Here is a 25,914-nt window from a genome sequence, read left to right on the forward strand (position 1 = left end):
AGCTCAGTTGTTATTTGATAAAAAAAAAGTGTCGTCCAATAAGGTGCGAGATAGCGATAAGTTGTGTCGGGGGGAAATGGGCAGGGAACGGAGCTTGCTTGTACGCTTTCGTGCTGTGAAGTGTTGGTTTCTTAAAGGGGGACATCATCAACTATTCTTCATTCACCAAGCTCTATTTGTGATTCTTGTCTGTGAAAACGGAATACGTAATTGTTTTTAATGTGCCGCGAATATCAGCGATCAAAGCTCATTTACATGGTGATCGTAAAGCGTTAAAAGATGTTGGTAAGCAAACAGGCGGGAGACAAAAGTTTAACATTAAGCAAGTGTACGAACATTGCATATACTGCGATCTATCTCTTTCTTCTATTCGTTTCCTTTTTCTTCTTATTTTTCTTTATACCATGTCTTGTCAATTGGATTCGAAATACTTTTCGTTATTATAATAATATTATTTCGCGTTAATATTTTTCCTTATATCCTTCTTTCTTTCTCTACATATGTCTTAGCTCGGTATCTCCTTCGAGGTTACAATTATTTAGCAATATTTGAGATAGCAGTAATCTGTCAGTAATGTGATCATACTTATTTTTATTATGTGAATCTACTAGAACAATACGAAATAATGATATTTAAATGAAAAATATATTCTGCAAAGAAACTTTCGTCGATAGCGATGTTAAGTTATATCTCTTCTCCTAAGTTCTTCTTCAAGGAGAACTTACTTCTTAGTTCCTACAAAAAAATTGTTACCGTGAACAATGGCTTTTAACATCGATATATAGCTTATTTTTTCTTTTGTTTACTTTATGTTAGAAATATTTATTTTACCGCTTTTGATATCTCAACCAATTATGATGGAAGAATGTGTGTGTATACATATTTGCGCGCGCGCGTATACTTGACGCACGCAAGCATTTTTCTATATCCGCATCGCGCGCGACCCTAATATATATTTCGAAAAGTTTTGAAAAACTATAAAGGTTTATTTCTCTATTCATCTGTTTTTACATATTCTTTCGTTTTCAATAATTATCATTGAAAATTGAATAACGTGTCATACTATTATAATACTTTTAATATATATCTATAGTTTGAAGCAATAGCAAATAAGTATCATTATTTCAATGTGTTTCTTTATATTGAGAGATTAAAGATTATTTATTGTAGGGAGACGATCCACCGTACCTATCAGTAGGTACGGAGGTTAGTGCAAAATACAAAGGTGCTTTCTGTGAAGCTAAGATTCGGAAGGTAGTAAGATCTGTAAAATGTCGAGTGACTTATAAACAAGGATTAGGCACTGCTACAGTTACCGATGATCAGATAAGAGGGACTTTAAGAGTCGGTGCATCAGTAGAAGCAAGACATAGCGATAAGAAGGAGTTTGTGGAAGCTACCATTACCAAAATACAAGACTGCAGTCAATATACTGTAGTTTTTGATGATGGAGATATTACTACTTTAAGAAGAACTGCTCTTTGTTTAAAGAGTGGAAGACATTTTGCAGAAAGCGAAACATTGGACCAGCTACCTTTAACGCATCCGGAACATTTTGGAAATCCTGTTATTGGAGGAAGAAGAGGAAGACGGTCAAGGCAAGCTCAGTATGTAGGCTCGATAAGATTTAAAAAGTACAATGTAATTGCAAAATTTTGCTTTGGATATGCTTAGGAAGGTTATGCTTAGTAACTAGAACACATACATACTTATTGTGGACAAATGAATTTCAATGTCATGTATATGATATGACGTGTGTAGTATCGTCAACTATTGTCTATATTCAGCTAAAAGTCACTAACCAATAATAATGCTAATCTGAGCTATTGCTCGTTAAACAAATTTTTAATGGAAAAAATCAGATTTGGGAAAAATTTGCTTTTTGTTAATGCTTTACATACTACTATTAATGCTTTTTGTGAAGTAATGGTTAATAAATTAAAAAAAGTAATTTTCTCAATAATAAAGATAAAAATGTAGTTAATGACTTTTATCTGATAAACTTAATTTTCGATTTTTTCACTTTCATATTTAGAACACGATGTATGTAGTTCTGGCACTGCATCAGTTTTACTTTTTATAGCTGGTAGTTTTGAATATTAACCATGAGAATCCTTTGGGATGATTCGAGGAGAACATAGCTTAAAATATCTTTGATAACTTATTTAACTAATTTACCTTATATTTTGTTGAACGCATATTGTTCATATAAATTATACATTTTAATTGATAAATTTTTGTCCAAATACTTCTTTGAAGAACTTTTCTGTGCATAATGACCCTCCATAGTTGGAAATTTTCAATATGGTTGTTGAAATAATATGACGTGTCAACTATATGTTATCAAGCATATTTGACATTGTGTCTATTCGTGAAGATTTTCTTGGTTTTCGTCTTGCTTTTCATTGTTTGGTTATTGAAATTAATAGTATGTAGTAAAGATTAAAACTTTAAATTTATCTATCTTCAACATTCAGTTAGTGGCTGGATAAGGGCTATCAAAATAAGTAATAGTTTACCAGCAAAAAAACTCACTATAGAACTTAATAATTTTTAACGAAAAATACAATTTTGATATTGAAGTTGATGAACTTTTGATATTTATTTTGCATGTTTACACTGTAATAGAATTGATAATGAACTATTCTTAGATTGTTTACGAAATTTTAAACAAGCTATATAAGAACAAAAATTGTAGATAGTGACTTTTGAATAAAACGATATTTAGAAAGATATATGTGAGAATTTAATTTTTAAATTATACGTGCTTAATTATTTTATCGTTTTTTTTTTTATAGAGATGAAAGTAGCGATGATGAGGATAGTCCTCCTAGAGGAAATCGTGATTTTGCTTCTAATATGGGAGGAAAAGAAGGGATTGAAACGGAACCTGAAATTGGACGAGTTGTTTGCGTTGAATTGGGAGACAAAAAGAAAAAAGATAACTGGTTTCCAGGATTGGTAGTAGCTCCTACTGCTCAAGATACTGTACGAATTAGAGTAAGAGATGATTACTTGGTGCGTTCATTCAAAGATGCAAGATAGTAAGTATAATATCTATTTGATATAACAATTAAATATATTGATAATTTTATAATGTCTGAGGCTACGAATACGTAATGATTATTTTTAATCTTCTGTATTAAAAAAAACGTGTAATTCATCAGATATTAGTGTAAATGATAGGTAATTAGAGACCATCTGGAAAAATCGCGATCAAAGAAGCTATGAAAACAGCGATAAGATTGGAATTAGGAAAGAAACTAATCATAAATTCAGGAATAAAAAACAAGTATAAGGGAAAAAGAAGGTACCAGATATTGAAAATATACAGTAAGGATAACAACATCCGTTAAGTATAAAAGACCATAAACGTTATTATTATGTAGGATTCCAATCTAAATCGAATTTGATAAGGGAACGTAAATCAATAGATGTAAAAAGTATTTCGATAGGTTACTAAATATGCATGATCTCAAACGAATTTGACATACTATAAGAAATAAATAATGAACTTCCGTCAATATATTAACCCTTTCGGTACAGAGAAGTTTTCCGCGAGAGCGGTTGCGCTGTACGGCAGCGTAATCCGTGAAAACGTGTTTTGCTGAATTCATAGAAATCTCGCGTGATTGACACTAAACTTTTCATTCGAACCGCGATGATTATCGATGACTGTCCTGGTATTTAAGGAGTTTAAAAAATGTTTATAAATAAAATAAAAATAATTAATAATTTTTGAAATGGAATTTTATCTTGCAGACAGACGAAAGATGGAAAAAACAGGCTTAACGCTAACGTTTTAAAATTTTCTATTCTTCACAATTACATTAATTAGAGTAATAATTGATATAAATAATTTATTCTAATATCATAAATTTAAATAAATAATAAAACTAATAGTGTAACATATGCAGGAAGTAGTACCGAAAAGATTAAAGCTAAATTTATATTGAATTCTTGAAGAATAGCTAACGACAACTTCATCATTCATTCATGATTCATTAGCTTCATTATACTAATTAGTTCTTGCTGAAAGTGATTTTCAAATAGTTTCAAAGACCATTATCTTTTTCTAATTGATAAGTAGCTAAGTTCATCATTAACCCTTTCGCTACGGCGCTCCGTTCCGCGGAAGTAGCGCCACTGCTACTTGCAGTGGCTTACGTCTTCATGGTATTTTGGAATTTCTTGTTGGATACTTTTTTGAGAGTTAGTAACAACTGTTCGTCTTTTATATGAAAACATAAAAATGAATATAATTTGAGTATTCAGAAATTAACATATTAACAAATTTAAGCGTAAGCGTAGGTTCATGCGACACCGACTATAGTCGATGTCCGTACACAAAGCACTTCGCGCTGCCGCCGACTATAGTCGGTGTCCGTAGCGAAAGGGTTAAAGCGAAGTTGATAATGAATAGATTTTGTGATTCATAAAACTCCGTCTCATCTTATTTTCGTTAAATTCGATCCATTCTTGAGTGAAACATTTTTTTTCATTTAAAAAAAAATCACTTAGTATACTTGGAAAAATAAACTATTTAATTTCTTTACAATTTCAGAAATATCAAATTAATTGCTATTTACACCGTTCGCGATTTGAGTATTCGAAATTAACATATTATGTCCGTACACAGTCTACTCAATTAGAAGTCAAAATCTGATTTTCAGTTATCATCTTGATTCTTTGATCTAAGGGTAAGTCGACGACGCTGAATCGATTGGTGCTAATTTTTTTGCAATAGGATCTCAAATTTTTGAGAAAAGGGGAAAAAAGGGAAAAATGCCTTATCTTAGAATCTAGGAATTTAATCGAAAAAGTTTCAAACAAAAGCTGTAGAGAATTGAAAAATACATAAAAATTTATGGTTTATCTTCGTATTTGCAAATAAGCGAGAAAGAGTGGTAAAAGTAATTGTAAGAGTGGGGAAGCAAGTCCCGCCTCTCAGTCGGCTTTTACACGCGAGCGGGCTAGTGTGCGTGCTAGCGTCCGTGTGTACTAACACAAACGAACGATCTTGAATGCAAGTGCGACTGAAGAAGAAACCGATATTTCTCCCCTTCTATTTTTAGGCGATAGCGAGTATTTCTTTTCCTGGCCATCGAGGTTTAGGTTGAGCGTTCTGTATAAGATTTTTTCTTTCGATAGCAAGCATTTTTCGTTTTGGCTGTCGAGTGTCGAGCGTCTGTATATCTATATATATCGGCGCATAAGCGCGGCACTTTTAAATCGAATCTTGATGCTTATGGCACGCCGTTTCTTTATTTATTGTCAAAAATAATGAACCTTGCGAGAACACGTGAAACGCACATTTTATCAGGTGCAATTGTGGGGGAACAATTTGGATGCGCGGGATTGGGGCTGGAAGCAAACCACCACGATGAGTCCTATTATAAATACAAAGGTTCAGCGCCTGACGATTTGTTAAAATGGTAGGTTCTCAAAAAAAATTTGAATAGATAAATAATTAATGGGAAACAAGTCAAATGAGTTAATTCTGAAAATTAAAAATCCTATAATTTGTTAAATGTGAACCATATCGCGTTTCTCTTGTAAATTGAATACCAACGTATCTTTGTTAACTTGATTCGATAAAGAACCAAAAATTAGTACGATATTGGAATTTTGCAAAAATTTACACGACTCAATGATTTTTCAAAAAATTCACGAATTTTTAAAATCTATACGTTCGACTAATGTTTCGCGAATTTTGAACGAACTATACAAAAAATCATATACATTCTCTGCGCACGCAAATTCTTAATCTTTTTCCTTACATGTTTCTACATGTCTATGTTTAGGTACAATGTGCATGTTAGGAAACTGTCGAACCTTAAGGTGCAGCTGCCGAAAAACTGGGTGCCTTGCTCAGAATGTGCAAAATTGCAATGGTCAAATGTGTTCAAACATTTATAAAATAAAGAAGACAATTCCTCAGAAATTTTAGAGGAAAAAAAGACGAAGATGCCTAAAATATGGTAAAAATAATTGACGACCCTCTCGAGGTTTAAAATTATTAATAATTTTTAATTACCTTCATTATAATATACGAAAATATACAAATAAATTTTTGTGAGGTAAAGAATTTATATCATTAATTATTCTAATTAATTTATGGCGAGACCAAAATTAATTCATTATTTTACTCTCCACTAAATAATAGTTCCTGTTAAAATGAATTATTTTTTTTTTACTCAAGGTTCATTATTTTTGACAATAAAATAAAGAAACGGCGTGCCATAAGCATCAAGATTCGATTTAAAAGTGCCGCGCTTATGCGCCGATATATATAGATATACAGACGCTCGACACTCGACAGCCAAAATGAAAAATGCTTGCTATCGAAAGAAAAAATCTTATACAGAACGCTCAACCTAAACCATCGATGGCCAGGAAAAGAAATACTCGCTATCGCCTAAACAAATAGAAGGGGAGAAATATCGGTTTCTTCTTTCAGTCGCACTTGCATTCAAGATCGTTCGTTTGTGTTTAGTACACACGGACGCTAGCACGCACACTAGCCCGCTCGCGTGTAAAAGCCGACTGAGAGGCGGGACTTGCTTCCCCACTCTTACAATTACTTTTACCACTCTTTCTCGCTTATTTTTGCAAATACGAAGATAAACCATATAACATTTTTGTATTTTAATCTCTACAGCTTTTGTTTGAAACTTTTTTCGATTAAATTCCTAGATTCTAAGATAAGGCTATTTTTCCCTTTTTTCCCCTTTTTCTCAAAAATTTGAGATCCTATTGCAAAAAAATTAGCACCAATCGATTCAGCGTCGTCGACTTACCCTTAGATCAAAGAATCAAGATGATAACTGAAAATCAGATTTTGACTTCTAATTGAGTAGACTACACACGCACTTCGCGCGGCCGCCGACTGTAGTCGGTGTCCGTAGCGAAAGGGTTAATATTTTGTGAATCAAAGAACCAGAAATCTACAATCTTTATAACCTCGAATCATTTTCTCATTTTATCTTTCATTATTATTTAAATCTTGGAAAAAGAAATCTGCCTGGTCTCGGCTAAACTCGGTGAAAGTAGAGTGGCTGAAACACAGGCTAAGCACTACTACTTATATCGTATTTGTCGGTCACGACGTAACAATGTTATTTTATTTATGTTATTTATATATATATAATTATAAAAAATATATTATATTATATTATATTAGTATTATTATATTATATTATATGTTATTTTATTATATTTTATTTATAATATAATATAATATATTATATTATATATTATATTTATTATTATATTCTATTTATATATTATTATATTTATAGTATATTATTATATTATATTATATGTTTATTATATGTTATTATTATATAATATAATATATATTATAAAATATAATATAATATATTAATGAAATATATTATATTATTTATTAGTATGTATTATATTATATTATATTATGTTATTTTATTATATGTTATTTATTATATAATATAATATATTTATAATATAATATATATTTAATAAAATATTATTATTATAGTATGTATTATATTATATTATATAGTATGTATATTATATGTTATTTTATTATATGTTATTTTATATAATAAATATATTAATAAAATATATTATATTATTATATAGTATTTATTATATATTTTATATATTATATATATATTAATATATTATATTATATTATATATATTTATTATATTTTTATTATATATATATATTAGGTTGGTGCGTATGAAATGTCGGATTTTTAAGTGAATATTTAAAACTGCATATCTCTTTTTTCAAAAACTGTTTATTTAATCAAAATATGCTCCATTCACTTCAATATACTTTTCCCAACGAGATTATAATGCACAGATGTCGGTCTTAAAGAAATTCTGATCTTTAGAATCAATAAACTCTGATATGGACTTTTTCAGACTGTCGTCATTTTAGATTGTTTAGCACTTAAAAATTGTTGTAAAGGTTTAAAAAAATGAAAGTTAGTTAGCGAAAGATCCGATGAATAAGATAGGTGCGCCTAAATTTCATATTTTCATTCATTTGAAAAAATTGGGTTAGTAATGATGAAAATACGTTTAATCGATCCAGCTTATTTCGCTTGGTTAGTTAGTGCGGTATCCACTTATCCATTTTTTTCACCTTGCCAATTTCAGAAAGGTGTCGCAATATTGTTGTATGATCAATTTTCATTTTGGTAGGAAGTTCCCTTGCAGATAAAGTTGAATTCGTTTCTAAATATCGTTTTTCACGGACGTTTTGGGTCTTTGACGCGGTCCGTTTTGAAGGGAAAATTCACGAGACCGAAGTTTTTCAAACCAACGATGCACTTTATCAGTATTCTTCTCAAACGCCTGGTTTATATTGCGTGCAGATTTTGCAGCATTGTTACCAAGTTTATACTCATATTAAAAAATTACACGAATGTCGGTTGAATTCATATCCTTATAAAATTTAAAAAAAAATTAAAAAATAAAACATTTTTGAGAAAATCTGTTTTGTTGAAATGTGACTCTGGCTGTCGACGGTACGACTATAAACGAAGTTATGCCAAAAATAAAAAATAACGAAAACAGGGAGGACAAACGTTCACATGTAAGGAAAATCCGACATTTCATATGCACCAACCTAATATTATGTGTTATATTCTTCTTCTTCTTTTCTTTAGTCCGTTTGCGCCCAGTATTGAGCATAGGCTTCCCTTAACGCATGTTAAGGGTTTTTTTGGCCATAACTCGCCACGCTGGCCATACGAGTTGGCGAGTATAAAATTATAGGATATTAAGAAAGGAGAATTTGTGGGTTTGAAAGGAGAGTCAGGGATAGGACAATGGTTTCACTCGTATGGTCTTGGGAGATAAACCAAGGCCCGCGTAGGCAGGGACGCGTTCCTGAAGTAGATCTGTCAACTATCGGGTTCATAGTTGAGTATCTATCCTCTATCTATTGTGTTATATTATATTATATATATAAATTCATCTTCGAAAACACCAAAGGACAAAAATTAACAATCGATTACATAATAACAAACAGAAATACACCCAACAAAAATACTAGATGTCAGAGTGCTGAGTTCAGCAAACGAAGGCACTAATCATAATCTGGTACTGGCAAAAATAAGGAAAAACATGCTTATCGCAAAAAACGAAATTAAAAAAAGAAAACAAAGAACAACCGAGAGACTAAATGTAGAATCGATAAGCGATGAAACAAGGAATTAAGAACTCTCGCTAATAAAATACTAGACGCAAAAAAGTGCCAGTGCAATGGAAAGAGATCATAACAATACCCATATTCAGAAAAGGGAAAAAGACAGATACCAAGAATTACCGCGGAATTAGTCTCCTAAATGCAGTACAGAAGTTGATGACGAAAATCCTGGCAAAAGAAATAGAGCAGACAGTAATAAGTGAATGATAGCAGGACCTTAACACGTTGAGCGCGGCGTCGGTCCCCAGGGACCGGCGTTAGACTTTTCGTTCGGCCGACATCGGTCCGGCAGGACCGACAGTATTATAGTTTTGTTTTGTTTTTTCTGAATGTATCGCTCGCTCGCTGCCGGTAGAGCGGAAAGATCAGAAATATTGGCACCGCTCTCATCGTGTTAAACAGAACAGATCCATGGTGGACGCAATCATACTACGACAAATAGCCAAAAAATCAATAGAATTTAACAAACCAATATTCATGTGCTTCGTTGACCTCCAGCAAGCGTTTGACAAAGTGATGCTTAGGGATGTACTACAGTTACTGAGAGCCAGAGGAGTAAACGGCAATATAATATATACAATAAAAGAACTTAACACCCAAAACACAACAATAATAAGAACGGGCAGTATGACAACGAAAGTTGCGTATCCTACGCAAACGAGTGAGTGTCGAGCGTCGAGACGTGTCGGGATGTGTCGTGATGTGTCGGGACGTGTCGGGACGTGTCGAGACGTGTCGAGACCTGCCGAAGCGCGACGACATCCGCGATAGGGAAACATCGTAGTTCAGCGGTAAAACCAAGGAGCGCCGAGATCCCTTTGTAAAGGCTCCTTCTTTCTTCTAGCACGCGTTCTCCCACCACATCTATTAGACCAATCATATGCATCGATAGCTACGGTATTTGTCTTTTCGGCAATTGTTCCACGCATTACATCGCCATTTCCCATAAAGCCTGCGTTTTCTCGCGCCTAGTTCTATTCTACCACGAGACCTACGAGAGATTATGTCGAAGAGAACTACTCTCTTGCGCAACGATTACATTATCGAAGTACTACGAGCGACAAAGGACAAAGGCAGTCCTACACGTGATCAGAGTTTATTCTGCCTTTTGCATATGCATCTCATCACACGATAGTCGCCGATAGGCAAGCTAGCTGTAAAACATTCAGTGTGTATATAATTCAACCAGGGTTTTTATGCCGCAAGGCTTTTCCCTGACTAACCAAATAAAGTGTATTCTTTAGTACTGGCTGGGCTTAAAATATATTTGATTTATTTATCCTATTCCTTATTCCCATCAAATATACAACTCTCGATATTCACACGTGACGGCATTTTCGAGTGATAATAAAAAACACTAGAATACTGATCAAAGCGTCGGTCGTTCACCAACGAAAAAGATCCCAATAATAACCGGAATCAGACAAGGAAACAGTCTAAGTCCGATCCTTTTTAATCTGATCATGGACGAAATAATCAAGGAGGTGAAAACAGCTGGAGAAGGAGTTAAGCTAGGAAAAGAAAATATAAAAATAATATGTTACGCCGAAAGAAGACGCCAGTCATCATATCAGCAGATGAAGATGATCTGCAAAGGATGTTATACAAATTCGAAAAAACGGCAGGAAAGCTTAATATGACTATTTTGGTACAGAAGACCGAATCACTCACCATCTCCAAAGAGCACAGACGATGCAAATTAGCAGTATATAATCAAAGTGTCAACCAAGTGATGCGATTTAAATATCTTGGTTCGATCATTACGAGCGACAGAAACCTAGAAGAGGAGGTAAGAGACCAAACAAACAAAGCCTCCATAATCTCTGGATACCTCAGAGATATCATATGGAGAAACAAACATATGAGCATCAAAAGCAAGACACAAATATACAAAACAAGACGCTACGAGCTATAACAGGGAACTCACTAAAAGACAGAAGAAGAAACAAAGAGATAAGAAAAGAATGTGAGACCCAAGACGTAGTACGGTGGATAAGAAGGAGAAGAAGAGAGTGGCGAGACTACGTAGACCACGTAGTCGTCGTAGGAACAACAAACACCTTGAAAAGAACTATATAGCTAAAGTATAACATGAAGTTCTAATAAAAAGAAGAAGAAGAATTTAAATGAAGGGAGCACTGCGTCGCAGGTCGTCGCGCGGATGTTGTATATAGATGATGCTCGTAGCGAAAGGATTAAGATAATTTTGAGTAATAAAATAAATTGTTATTAATAATCAATTACCATGTGTTATCTATCTTTTTATTAATTTTGTTTTTTATTTGGAAAATTCAGTTTGAAGTGATAAGTAATATTCCTGATAAAATGAGTATATATTATTGTTATTATTATTATTATTATTAATGTTTTTATTATTATTATTAATATTATTATTATATTTCATACATTTATAGCTACACAGTACCGAAAAAGGAAGCAACTGAATTTACTAAGGAATTGGTCAATAAAGTTGAAAACAGTACATTGAAAGTTGCAGTTGAAAAAGCATTGCTATTTTTAGAAAAAAATGAATTGCCCCCACATTGGGATAGAGATTCTCTATTTGGAAATTCTGTTTCTAGTGGTAATAGTGATTCTGATAGAGAATTAGATTCCGATGTAAGTGTTGTATTTAATTACTTGATTATATTGATTAAAATTTGTAGTAAATATATATACTTTAAATATATTATATAAGAAATGACTTGTGTAATATATTTTTTATTTTTTTAGAGTTCAGATGACGAGCCACGTGAGGAAAAAGATCACTTTGTGGCACAATTATATAAATTTATGGATGATAGAGGAACACCAATAAATAATTGTCCTATGATTGGTTCCGAAGATATAGATTTATATAGATTATTTCGAGCAGTTTACAAATTAGGTGGTTACAATCGTGTTACGAATCAAAATCAATGGAAATCCATAACACGTCGATTAAGTTTTTCAATGCAAAACTCACCATCTACGCACAATTTGGTGAAACAAGCATATAAAAATTTTTACATTCTTTTGAAGATTTTTATAGAAAATTAGGTTGTACTATGGTGAACCATCCAAGAGGTAGTACACGAAAACAACGTCCCGGTAGAAGTTTGATTAGAGATAAGGACAGAAATACGCCTATTCCACCACCAGCTCCAGTATCAAAGAACGAAAAAGAGGAAGATGAGAAAAAGTCACAAGAAGATGAGAAAAAAGATAAAAAGGAAACGAAAAAAGAACAGTTAAAAGAGGATGAATCAAAACTAAAGAAGAAAGATGATGTAGAAGAAGTTGGGAGTGGGCAAGAAAGTGATATAAATGTTGATGCAGATCCAGAAACTTCTAGTAGCGAGAAGTCACCTAAAATTTCTCCTCAAATTGCATCAGTGCCAAGTAGAGCCAAGTCAAAAAGTAAAGAGGATATGAAAAAAAAAGTTGTAGAAAAGAAAAAAAGTGAAACTAAAAAACAAGACAAAAAGGATGAGAAAGTGAAAGAAGAAGAGGCAACAAAAACAAGATCTAAATCTAAGGATGACATAGTAAAAAATAAAGCTTCTTCCGAAGCAAGGGAGACACGAACACCATCTAGGGAATCCGAGAGAAGAGCTTTGACAAAACAAAGACGTTTAACAGATGAGGAATTAAAACGACGTGGTAGAAAGCGAAAAGAACATGAAGCTGAAAAATCGAGAACCGATGAACAACTTGGAGAATCGGCACCCTGTTACAAAGGTCCAGTGGAATTAGGTGATAGGTTAAAAGTTTATTATGGACCAACGCATGAATCTAAAGTTACATATGAAGCGAAAATCATTGATATGGAAAAAGATGGTAACGAACCAATGTATCTTGTACATTATACTGGCTGGAATACAAGATATGATGAATGGATAAAGCCATCGAGAATTGCTCAAAATTTTACTCAAGCTCAGGGTAGAGTAAAACGTAATAAAGCCACGTCCCGTCCTCAAACGCCTAGTACAAATAGTTCTGGTAATGTCAATAAATCTTCGAAAAATAACGGTAATGCTGCCTCAAATGCTGCTTCAAATGCTGCTTCAACAAATGCATCCCAAAATCGCCGTAGAGCACAAAGTGTCGTTCCTGTTACCAATACTATGTCCACGTCGTCTAAAGAAATAAAAAAAGAAGAGAAAGATAAGGACAAAGAAACATCACAACCCATTAGGTCTACCACACCATTATCTGTAACAAGTAGCAGTTCAAGAACTAAGAGTCCTGCAACACCAGCTAATAATAGACAAACTAGTAGAACAAACAAAAATGTGGATCTTCCTGGAATTGAACCACGTAGACGAACTAGAAGAACATCAGGTCATACAGACATATCAATTCCATCAGAAACTGATGAAGACAGTGAAGCATACGAGTCTGATACAACTGAACCAGATCAAGCAAAAACAAGGTCCAAAGGAACAGATGAAAGAAAACGAAGAGATGTTAGAAATCGAGATGACAGAATCAAAGCTGAGGATATTAGCGAAGGGGAGGATGATAAAGATAATATAGAAGAACCTCGTAGAGGTCGTAGATTGAGAAGAACACTTGGTAAGGTACAAGGTGTCAAATCTGAGCCTGATAGTGATGAAGAACAACCAAAGGGCAGAGATTTTGATCTTAATCAAATAAGGTCTGAATTAAAAGGATTTGATAAAGCAGTTAAATTAGAATTAGTTAGAGTTGAACCCAATTCTGAAGATGGTATTAAAACGGAAGAAAAGGAAAATGTTTCTACTTTAATTTCTTCGAAAATAGACAAAAATGTAGAAGTATTAAAAACAGAAAACATTCCAAATCCAAAGCCTATAGATAGCAATGAAGACATCTATGAATTTAAAGAACCGGAACCTTTTGAATTTGAAGTTAGAAATAAAAGAGATACAAACGCGGAAAAGGATAAAATAAAGAAAAGAACGTTTGAAGAGGAGCCTAAAAGTCCCAAGAAAAAACAAAAACCAGTTACAAGTCCAATAACCAAAGATACTAAATCTGATTCAGACAATGATTCTCGTAAGAAAACCAGAAAGTTGTTTAGTAATAAGCGAACTGACGATTCTAACGATACGACGGTAATACCCCTTAACAAGCCATTACAACCAACACCTTTGACGTGTGAAGAGGCATTTGATAAACTTTGTGTACCTCCGTCGTCATTTAGTCATAGTAAGTCATCAACAAATTTAGAAGAAACTGGAAAAGTAGTTAACAGTATAGATCTTCTGTTTAGTGATTTACCAGGTGACGATGATGTTACCCATGATGATTCCGAGGATCGCTTAATAATATCAGAAACGGAAGTTTCGGAAACGGAACAAGAAAATTTATTTACTTATCATCAAGAAATGTTTACTACAACTTCTGATTTAACTGACACCATTGATTTAGAAAAGGGAACGACTAATACTCAAGCTGAACCCCCAATAAGGGAAGATTTAACATCAGTTATTGTTAATAAATCAGGAGGAGCTTTGGAACAAAAACAAAATGTTAAGTCATCGCCTGTATCCAGACTATCTCCAGAATTAAGAACACTTGATGCAAAACTTATAAATATTCAGCCAATTTTATCACCAGTTGTAGTTACACCCGCTCCCATAAGCGCGAGACTTCCGGCCACATCTACGATAGAAGAAAAGTTATCAGCCGCAGCGATGGCTTTTAGAAATAAAACTAAAGATACCCCAAAAGAAGATGAAGTTTCTGAGTCTATAAGAAAAATTAATAAAGAAGTTACCAAAAAAATAGATGCTAGTGTCGTCTTGCATAAGAATAAGGAAGATCAGATTATTTCCAAACATGAAATAGATAATAGAAATCGAGAAGAAGATACTACAATGAAAGAGGAAGAGCAAAGAAGAGACATTATGTGTGTAGTTATTAAGCAAAAGGAAGAAGAACTTCAGCAATTAAAATTAAAGAAAGAATCTGAACTAAAAAATTTACAGAAATAAAAATTGTTACAGAACAAAGAAAAACTCAAGATAGTAAAGACGATGATTGGAAAAATGAAGATAATATGGGATGTAGTATAATAGAGGAAGATATTAAGGAACAAGATTCAACAGAGAGGGAAAAGGATAAACGAAAAAAAGTTGTTAATCAAGAAATCGTGGATTCAACCGATAGTAGTGATTCCGAACAAAGGCTTGTTATTGATAACGAAGAGCCTCAAGATATAAAGGATCCTATATCTAACTTTGACACTAAATTGAGAGCAGAGTTAGATAAATTTCAAGATGGCCAAGAACACTATCCTAAAACGCAAACACCAAAATCTGTACTAAATTTAAATCCTCAACAACAACAGGAATGTATATCTGATTTTAAATCAGAATCAATATCAGGAATTATCAATATTAAGACAGATGAAGAGGGTGAAACGATTAATTCATTGCTTTGCGAAGAAGAAATTCCTGGCTCGCCAGCTCCTCCTATTGAAATTATAGAAAAAGATAATGCAGGACCCTCGTATTCACCGCCACAAGCTGAGATTAATGAAAATAATATTGTTTTAATGGAAATGCCTTTTGCAAGTGCTCCAACTTCTGGTGAAAGCACAACAAGTAACACTGTTGCTACTCTTAGTATGGCATTGCCAAAGCCTGTTGAAACATCTATTCCATCTGCATTGCCAATACAGCAAAATCCTACCCTTGGGTTACGTCAACAAGTACAACATCAACATTTACCAGCGCTTATGCCTGCACAAAGACGGGAAAGCAATGATGCAGCACCAGTAATGGATAATACTCCTCCTACAACACCAGACTCAAGTATTTCAAACATCTCTGGGTCTCCTCGAGAGGAAAGAATTGGCGGATCTTCACCAACTTCTGAAGATAATATGAAATTAAATAGGGATAGTTCTGAAGCAGATAATGATAGCGGTGGCAAGGGACAAGGATTTAGCGAAGATGATATATTAACCAATTCAGAACGAAATTCAGGAGACAGAATAAAAGCTTCAACTAAACGCTCTGTAGAAGAAGCTCAAAGTCCGAAAAAACGAAAGAGAAATAGAAAACATTCGGAATGTGGAGGAAATATTCCTAAAAAAACTGGTAGGCCAAGTGGTCGACATACCAGAAATGGTGCTGGTAGTGATAGCGATGATACAAGCGAAGGGTCTAATTTATGTTTAGTAAATCCAACATCTACAAATCACACAAATATTAATAGTGTAACAGATCTCAACAATTATTCATCGAGACCACCTAGACAGGTGAAATACAACTTCTATGTGGAATTCGGTAAATCAAAAATAATAACATTTTTTCTTCTTTTTTTTCAATTTGCATTAGAAATAAATATCTTATGCTTTATATTTTATTACAGGTCCAGAATTGGATGGAAGCCAAAGAATAGCTGTATTGCAACAAAAATTAACAGAATTACGCCAAACATATAATTCTGTAAAGGTTGAACTTGCTGCTATAGAAAGACGGAAAAAAAAATTACGGAGAAGAGATCGAGAAGGTAGGCAATATGAGTAATATAAAATAATACTCATAATTTTTTATTTTAAAAAAATAAATATTTATGCAAAAACTTTATATGTATTCGTTTTAGCTACAAAAGCAGCTAAAGCGGAGATGCAGCAGGCCTGTTCGTGATGGGCTATGTTGGACAACTATCTGCATATCTCCACATATTAAAGTCTTTTACGTATGTATATGTACGCATGTATATATACAGCGATGCTTTCCCGAAATTTACCAAACGGTTCGTAATAAAATTATTTTCTTACATTTTTATTATTTCGAATAATAATTTGCCATCAAAATATTATGATTCGTCAGAGGGGTAGACTAGTATGAGAATACTAAATATATCAGATAATTAAACAAAAATAACTATAATAACTGTCAAAGAAATAGTTTCAACTTTTACATATAATGGTGATAGTAAATATATATAAATCTAATTTTCAAATTATTTCAATTAACTTAAACATCTCTATGATAAGTAACTTTAATGCTATTACTAATGCTATAACTGTTTATCATAATATGTGTCATTTGTGAAATTTTACAAAAAAAAGAACAAGAAAAAAAACCTATTAAATTCTCAAATTTAGTATACAAATTTACATTAAAAACATTACAAAAATAAATTTATTTTATGCCTGCTTATCATTAATAGCCGGTTTGCATGAACTCTAAGATTTACACACCAATAAATGGTGCGAACCGGTGTGAACTAGAAGGGGAAGCATTTCCAACATATATGCATATATACACATACAAGATCAAAGATCATAGTATGGGCATTCTGCAATCACGGCAAAATTCATGACAATTTACCTGTCTATTTAGGATTCATTAGAAAATTTTCTCCACTAATATAAATTGTAGATATAGATGTAAGATTATGTATGCAATCAAGATTAAAAAATGGTACATAAATATATATTAGGTGTAGCAACTAATTAGGTGCCTTGATATTAAATTCATTGCATCATAAATCACCATCTTTTTCTCGTCAAGGAATTTGGCAGTTGCCTGAAAAATGGACCAAAGTAATCAAAAATAATGGATACTATTTCGCAAAATAACAGATGTATGATTACTTTATAAATAAATACTAAATTTATTCGGAAGGCACCGAATTAACTGTTACACAATAATATATGTATGTGTCGGCGTTAAATCCTATAATTTAGTTAATTCATGAAATATCTAAGTCTTACGCGAAATAACTAATCGTTTTTGGGAAAATATATAAAAAAAATTGTATTATATATTTGAACTAGTTGTTTTAGGAAATAATTAAGTAATATGTGAATTTACGAGAGAGGCGAGTAGTTAAAGTATAAAATTAAAATTTGATTCCAAGTATAAAAAAAATATTCATCGACTTCGTTTCAATATCTGCCTATATTGTTGTAAAACTGGAGACAGAAAATATGCGTTTCTTCGTTTTAAAGCCTTCCAAACGAAGGTTAACAGATTTCATAAATTAACGCCAACATATATATATGTATATATAGGGTTTTTCGCTTAACTAGACCACCTTAAATATATCGTTTATTTTGTAAGATAGAAAAAATCTTCTTCTTCTTCTTCATTCTTTAGTTTAGGCAAGTTGCCTGTTTCGTAACGACGTTTTTCTGCCTATTGCGCTGTTAAATTGTCGCACCATCGTTTTCGTGGGCGCCCCGTACTTATGCGACTAATCGGTGACCCACCCCGTGCAATTCTGACGATTCTTCTGTTGTCCATTCTGCTAATGTCCTTTTCCTTGCATGGGTCGTCACCCGTGGATTAGTCCTATTCCGAGGCAGAGTGTCGTTTCTATGAGCCGCAATTCTTTTTTTTTACGTTGGGTAGGGAGCTAACCTGATCCAACAACCTTCCTCCTTTTCCCGGGCTTAGGACCGGCAACATGATCGCAGATCTCGATCCTCCCAGCGATCATGCAGGCGGAGTTATAGAAAAAATGTCAGAGGAAAAAAATATTCTGTTCTAAGGCGTCAATACGGTGATTGACTGAATTTTTTTCTCAATATCATTTTTTTTGAGATTACAAAGTCATCGTATTTTTTAAAAATGAGACTGCATATTTTCACTACAACAGTCTTATAGCATATAAAAACGAATCCAACGATATGCGATAGAAGAAACAAATGCAAATCAACGTGTAAGACACTCATCAAGCAAAAAATCTTCTCATGTAGAAGAGACAACATTTCACAATGTCATTTGAAGGTCAACATATTGCACTTCGCTGGATTCGTTTTTTATAAGCTATAAGACTGTGTAGTGAAAATATGCAATCTCATTTACAAAAAAATACGATGACTTTGTAATCTCGAAAAAAATGATATTGAGAAAAAAATTCGACTCATCACCGTATTATACATTTTTTTCTATCGTACAAAATAAGCGATATATTTAAGGTGGTATAGTTAGACAGAGAAGACCCTGTATATATTATATAATTTGAACATAAAGATGTATGATCGTTTATAAGTTTATATTACATATGAGGTACGTTTCTTCTTAGTTAACTAAACTTTGCTTTTGAGTCCAGTGTTTGTGTCATTGTGGTTGAGCTGTTTTCAGGACAATTAAATGTCTTTAATCTCATAAGTACAAGCGCTGTTTCTCATGGCAAAGCGAATGTAAATAGGATTTGTAATATCATTATTGGCTTATAACTCTGTATATTATATATACAAGAATAGCATTTGTACAATCTAAATTTTTTATTTAATAGATGTATTACAATTTAATGTTATTCTCGATGCGTATTCCAAGCAATGTGTAGCTATACAATTACAAGGCATAAGTGAAAGTATGCATTGTCGACAATTTGAAGTACAGCATAATTTTCAATATTAAATACAAGAGGAAATTTGTATTATTTTAAACTATGTAAATATATTGTAGGAAAATAAATATCTTACATTATTTATAAAGTTATAAAAATATTTGTTCACATTTACACAAAAATTGTACATGTATTCTGCTTAAACCAGAGACATCAACAGTAATTAATGTTTATGATATTTTTTTTAATCTTTTAAGAATTTGTCATGAATGCAGCTCAACATAACTATGAGCTTGAAAATTTTTATCTCAACCATTTTATTAGTGCCAAGTGGCGCGATCACGTCTAAAAGTACCAGCGCATCAAACTGATAGTCGAAAGTAATTGCATGTCGGTATATTTTCTTATAATAAAACAAAGCACTATCGTGCTGCTTGGAATTTTTCGATACTGAATAAGATAAGCACTATCGGTCCACTTGGCATTTTTCGATCCGATTTTCGTAAAGGCCTGGGCACTCAACAATTAAACAAATAATTGGCAACTATTATTGTACTTTAGTTATTTCTAACTTTATTATATCAATATCTATAATTGGTTATATAAAAATACATACATTTATATTTTTATTTAATATGAAGATATACTATAATATAGTATACTTAAATAAGTAAGTGTCCCTCGTGTACTAAGAGACTAACTGTAAGATTAAGATTATGTAAGTTCAGAACCACAAATCAAATAACCTTGAATGGGGCTAAATTTGTATGAAACATGTTGGCTGAAAAGAGTATGAAATTTTATATAGATATATAATATATATTTTTTATAAGAAATCAGCTGTGAACACATTCATTGATAGAAAATAATCGCACTGATTGGGAAAAATAGTAAGGAAATGGGGAGTTAGACTCTCTAAAACTTTGTACATAATTTACATTGCTTGCATTAAATACACTTATAGTATATAGTTTATAGTATGTAGTTATTTGTCGCACAGGAATTTTAACATTACTTTCAAATGGTTTCAGAAATCTTGCAATAACATTTGCTATATTTTTAACTTAATAAGGAGGAAGAATTGTATGTCATCGTTTATGTAAATTATTATGTATTTGATCAAATTTGTAAACAAATACTTGTGAAAGTTACAAAAAATGTAGCTTTAGTATTACTAATATATTTTGTATTAATTTCAAGAAAAAAATGGACTCATTAGTAAAATAAATGATTAATTATTTTGCTTTTATTTTAATATTTGCATTTGTTAAAAGTAAGAGAGATCTCAAATTGAAATAATAATTATAAATATACTATACAATAATATCGTTTATTTAAAAAATAAATCAATGTTGAACATGCATACACGTATAGAGTGTGTATGTGTGTGTGTGTGTGTGTGAAAGAGAGAGAGAGAGAGATAGACACTTTCATATTAAAAATAATATATCATAAATATTATAACATAATATATTATAAATATAGATCCCTATTATTATTGGTACACAGGAACAACAATTTTGCCTTTACTTGTTGAATTATTATATACATAAAAAATAATGTTATATAAACCAAATAGTAACATTAAATTAAAAATATAGTCATTATTTACTTATGTCTGTCTAATACAAAAATTTTCGCTGGCAATTCTACTATATTATACGTTTATAATATATACTTGTATATATCAGTATCAGACGTTCTTCAAACTGTGTATGTAGTATTTCTGCTATACATGTATATAAATATAACTTTACAATCGTGAAAGAGGACTATTTATTGCACATGGAATAGCATAAGATAAATATATCTTATATAGGATGAATTAGAATTAATCGGATACCTGAATATCTCGGTTGAATTTAAAATTACAAAGAATGCCTACATCAGAATCAAAATGGTTTTGAAAGACGTACATGATCATTATAATATTATGTTTTCTTAGATCACCAACGTTTTTTAAATGGAATTGAATATTTTTTCCCTATACATTATTGCAGCCGATACTTAACGAGTTCAACAGTATACCACAATATGATCTTCAAACGATCTTTAACCCAAAAATATGGAATAAATAAAATTTATCATGTAAGGTTTATTTACTTTATTTATGTTATGCTAAATGTTCAAAATTATTCTCTTAAGCTGTAATACATTTATTTAATTTCAAAGAATAAGAATCTAATGCTCTATAATTCATTTCAGATGGAATCAACATAAAAGCCCTGATGATTCTTTCTTTCAAGTGCCCTGTAGTGGTTAGTTTTTCCTAATAAACTTTTTTTTCAGGTATCCTCATAGATACAAATCAAGGAGTAAACATAACGGATCCATATTATTATATGGGTATTAGCCAGGTCGCTAATCAAATTTTTATTTTTTGGGAAAAAGCAACCACTACGGAGCACTTGAAAGAAAGAATCATCAGGGCTTATGTGTCGGTTCCATCTGAAATGAATTATAGAGTATTAGATTCTTATTCTTTGAAATTAAATAAATGTATTGCAGCTCAAGGGAATAATTTTGAACATTTAGCATAACATAAATAAAGTAAATAAACCTTACATGATAAATTTTATGTATTCCATATTTTTGGGTTAAAGATCGTTTGAAGATCATATTGTGGTACACTGTTGAACTCGCTAAGTATGGCTACAAAATGTATAGGAAAAAAATATTCAATTCCATTTAAAAAAAAGTTGGTGATCTAAAAAACATAATATTATAACGACCATGTACGTCCTTCAAAACCATTTTGATTTTGATGTAGACATATTTTGTAATTTTAAATTCAACAGAGATATTTAGGTATTCGATTAATTTTGACTCGCCCTGTATATATGAAAAATTACACAAATTTTTAATCTTTTATGTCATTAGGCTATTATTTTTTTCATTGTATCAACAATTACCGTCTTGAGAATGTTCCAATAACTTGTTAGTAATCTAAAAAAAGAGAATTTTGTTTCGTTTTTTTTGTTTTACTTACTGTATTAATGTTACCTACATATGTTTGAAGCCGACTGTACAATGTCCAAAACATTTACAACATTATTTGATCAAATAATATATATAATATGCAATATAAGGCAGTGGGTGACATATTGTATATGCTTGAAAAAATAAAAATCGTTATTCCTATACATAATTACTATATTAAATGAAAAAAAAAAATGATTACAATAAATTGATCAATTATCTATTTTCGGTGATTCAATAGAACTAAATGAAATTTGGACTAAATTAAATTAACTTATATTGATATACTTTCATAAAAAATTATCAAACAAATACTTAAATTTAAATTACTGTTACATAATACAAAGTACAATGGATAAAAATTCAGTGATGATTACATTCTTGCCTACAAAAACACTTATTTTCATTGTAAATTATAGAATGTTATATGTGAAATAATACATATAGAAAGCACAATGTATGTTGCGACACGGTTCATTAATATTGTTCTATATAATCTATATATATCTTAATTTTGTGTTAACATATATAATTAACAAATAAATCTTATCATAGAAAAATTATTTGAAGATCGTTTTCCTTATTATTTGTATTGCTTACTCGAATATGTTTCATTAATAAAACATTTGATAATAAAAAACAGCAGAACTGACATAATAAATGCGCCGTTAAATTTTGTAAAGCTAGTTTATTATATATCATTGCTTGAATAAAAAAAGGAATATTAAAATTTTTAAAAAACATTACATAATATTGTGTTAACATAATGTACAAATATATTTTTATATGTATAACTTTGCAGATTTTACGTTTTTATACTTTTATATTCATTTATTGACTTTTAAAAAACATTGGAATTGAATAATATGATGTATATAATGGAAATGTACAATGATTGCAATACTTGTCCCATCGATATCTTAAACGACCAATTTATTGATATTTTTCTTTATTTCTTTTTTAGAAGATGTATTTATTTTTCACAAACTTTCCTATTTTTGTTACCATAGAGTATTATGAAATAAGCATGTAAGTATATTTCTACGTTTCTATTGACTTAATAGTTTTTGTATAATATTTTGGAGAAATAATTTATTATAAAATAAATGTATTATAAACATCTATCTATCTACCTATCTATCTATTTATCTATCTATCTATTTATCTATCTATGTGCCTATTTATCTGTCTATCTATCTATATATATATATATATATATGAAATTATTAAAGATAGTGTAATAATTTTTGTCGAAGTAGATAATATAGAATAAAATATTAATGAAAGTATTTAAATACTATTATGTCCACAAAACATACTACTACATGATATATTTTTTTCTTCGAAAAATTATTAGATTATATGATCATGTTAATCCAAAGTCTACTTTGTACAATTTAAATGTACCTAATAAAAGAATTAATATATATATATGTATAAAGCCATAAATAAAAATTATTTTTCTTGTCAAATAATAATTGCATTCAAAATATTGAAATATAAAGCATATAGGATACTTAAAAATAATCAGCAAATTTATCGATGTTAGAAATTTTAGCCTGTAAAGACAATATTTGGCTACTTTATTAAAAATTTGCTTTTAAGTAGATTATATGACGATGTTAAATTTTTCTACTTAATTCATAACTTTTATCTAACAGTTTTATACTTTAATAACGATTTTGCGAGGAAATGATATAGATAAAACTCAAGTCACTCAATGATGTTGAAGAAAACAAAAAAAAAGGAATAATAATAACTAAAAAAAAAATAAAAGGAAGGAATATCATGATTGTACATGTCAACACGGAGGAGGGCTAGATGTTGGTACAGCATCAATAGTCGCTGTAGAAGAAGATGCCACTGCTGAAGTTTTATTTTCAGTAGGTAACCTCCGCCTAGCAAACATGAACTGTTCCATTAGTTCGTGATGTGCTTCCAATCGTTCAATACAATGTAGACATGCAGTTTTTGGTAGCGGATCATTCATATTTACCTGTATACAAAACATATGCGATAACAATAATTATGTACATTTTAAGCAATTTTGTAATAAGTTGTTAAGACAGTAATGTAATAAAGATTACAAAGAAGATTGATTCCTTTTTATAGACACTTTTGTTATATATATAATATGTATAATATATATACATATTAGACACACTCCAAAACATGTATAAAAAATTGGCTATGATGTAGGTTTCTCTATATACGATATAGGCAATAAATGGTTACACAAACAAGGTTCTTTGTTGAAAATCTATATATAATATAAATTGTGATATCAAATGATTATTATTTGTGCTGTCATTTTAGTGTAGAACAAAATGTAACTATGATGCATATAGATCAAAATATGTTCAAGTAACAGGATTGTACATTAACTTGTTTGACAAATAAATTTATTAGAAAAGAAGTAAAGAATGTGTATATACAAGTAAGTGTATATTCTTACCGTAATTGGGAGATAAGCATTGATCTTATCCGCGAGTTTCATTCTTTCACCCTCTTCTCCGTAAATGTGGATCACGAAACGGTTCATTTTACTGCAAAGTCTGCAAATGAAACCTGTTATTACAGCTTTATCCGTACTGCCCATTTTGCTACTCTATTTTTAATTTCCTCTTTGGTATTTGAACTTATTAATAGTCAATTAGGTTTAGTCCTTAGTAATGAATATTGTGCAAATTGGAAACACTGTTATTTCAAGATGTTCTTCCTTTCAGATTCTTGAGTTTGTTTATCAAAGACTTCACACCATTGGCGCTACTAGTACTTCTTATTTCCATTGCTTTCTTCAGGGCAGTATCTAATCTATTTCATATTTTGTTTAAAAACATTGGAAAATTGTTATTATCATTCTTTTAAATAAACATCTTATTTTATTTTTAACCAAACGATTTTATTAATTAGAAGCAAATTATTTTAATTATCTATCAAAAGTTTTCTATAATTAATGTTATTGGTAATATTTCTCCTATTTGAAATATTAAAAATTACATTTGATATTAAACTTATATGAACAATTTTGTTTTTTTATTACAACACAATAGAGATAATTAATATTTTTATTATTACAATTTTATTTAGTATAATAATTTAATATAAAAATTATAATACGAGTAATTTTATAAATTTAAAAAATGTTCTTAAACAATTTTGAGATCGAACGATTAAAAATTAAATCGAAAGTCAAATATGATAGAAAAATAATTATTAAATTGTTAGCTGTCAACTGACAATCAATTTTAATTATACATATTTTGTGCACTATATGTATATATCTTATCATTACTTAAAAAGTAGGAAAAGTTATCTGTTAAAGGTTAATAGACTTTATCTTTCTATATTTTATATTGATATATAGAAAAAATAAAATAAAAATATTATTTTGTTTAACATTATCAACAAATATAGAAAATTAAGTTGAAAAAGGAAGATCATTAATTA

The 25,914-nt window shown here is 30.9% G+C and overlaps 2 protein-coding genes and 2 long non-coding RNA genes across 4 annotated transcripts; 3 read left to right on the forward strand and 1 right to left on the reverse strand.

Moving 5' to 3' along the window:
- Nucleotides 1–74: 74 nt before the first annotated feature.
- On the forward strand, nt 75–18,059 carry LOC122514332 (AT-rich interactive domain-containing protein 4B). The gene is given in 9 exon segments (XM_043631066.1): nt 75–285; nt 1,171–1,607; nt 2,799–3,044; nt 11,619–11,823; nt 11,938–12,199; nt 12,202–15,141; nt 15,144–16,463; nt 16,549–16,689; nt 16,783–18,059. Coding segments are annotated over 9 exon segments (5,601 nt in total). The 5' UTR covers nt 75–279; the 3' UTR covers nt 16,827–18,059.
- On the forward strand, nt 7,924–11,316 carry LOC122514333. Its single transcript, XR_006303026.1, has 2 exons — nt 7,924–8,589; nt 8,663–11,316. It is a non-coding gene; the product is annotated as an uncharacterized LOC122514333 (long non-coding RNA).
- A 3,036-nt stretch (nt 18,060–21,095) lies between the features above and the next one.
- On the forward strand, nt 21,096–22,628 carry LOC122514170. Its single transcript, XR_006302974.1, has 2 exons — nt 21,096–21,397; nt 21,891–22,628. It is a non-coding gene; the product is annotated as an uncharacterized LOC122514170 (long non-coding RNA).
- A 1,375-nt stretch (nt 22,629–24,003) lies between these two features.
- LOC122514128 lies at nt 24,004–25,258 on the reverse strand. The gene is made up of 2 exons (XM_043630793.1): nt 24,920–25,258; nt 24,004–24,460 (listed from the first exon to the last, which is right to left on the reverse strand). Exons 1-2 carry the CDS (start codon nt 25,061–25,063, stop codon nt 24,266–24,268), a joined length of 339 nt encoding a protein of 112 aa, XP_043486728.1. The 5' UTR covers nt 25,064–25,258; the 3' UTR covers nt 24,004–24,265.
- Between the last annotated feature and the right edge of the window lie 656 nt (nt 25,259–25,914).

Source organism: Polistes fuscatus, unplaced genomic scaffold (assembly GCF_010416935.1).
Source record: "Polistes fuscatus isolate 324 unplaced genomic scaffold, CU_Pfus_HIC Scaffold14, whole genome shotgun sequence".
NCBI classification, from domain to species: domain Eukaryota; kingdom Metazoa; phylum Arthropoda; class Insecta; order Hymenoptera; family Vespidae; genus Polistes; species Polistes fuscatus.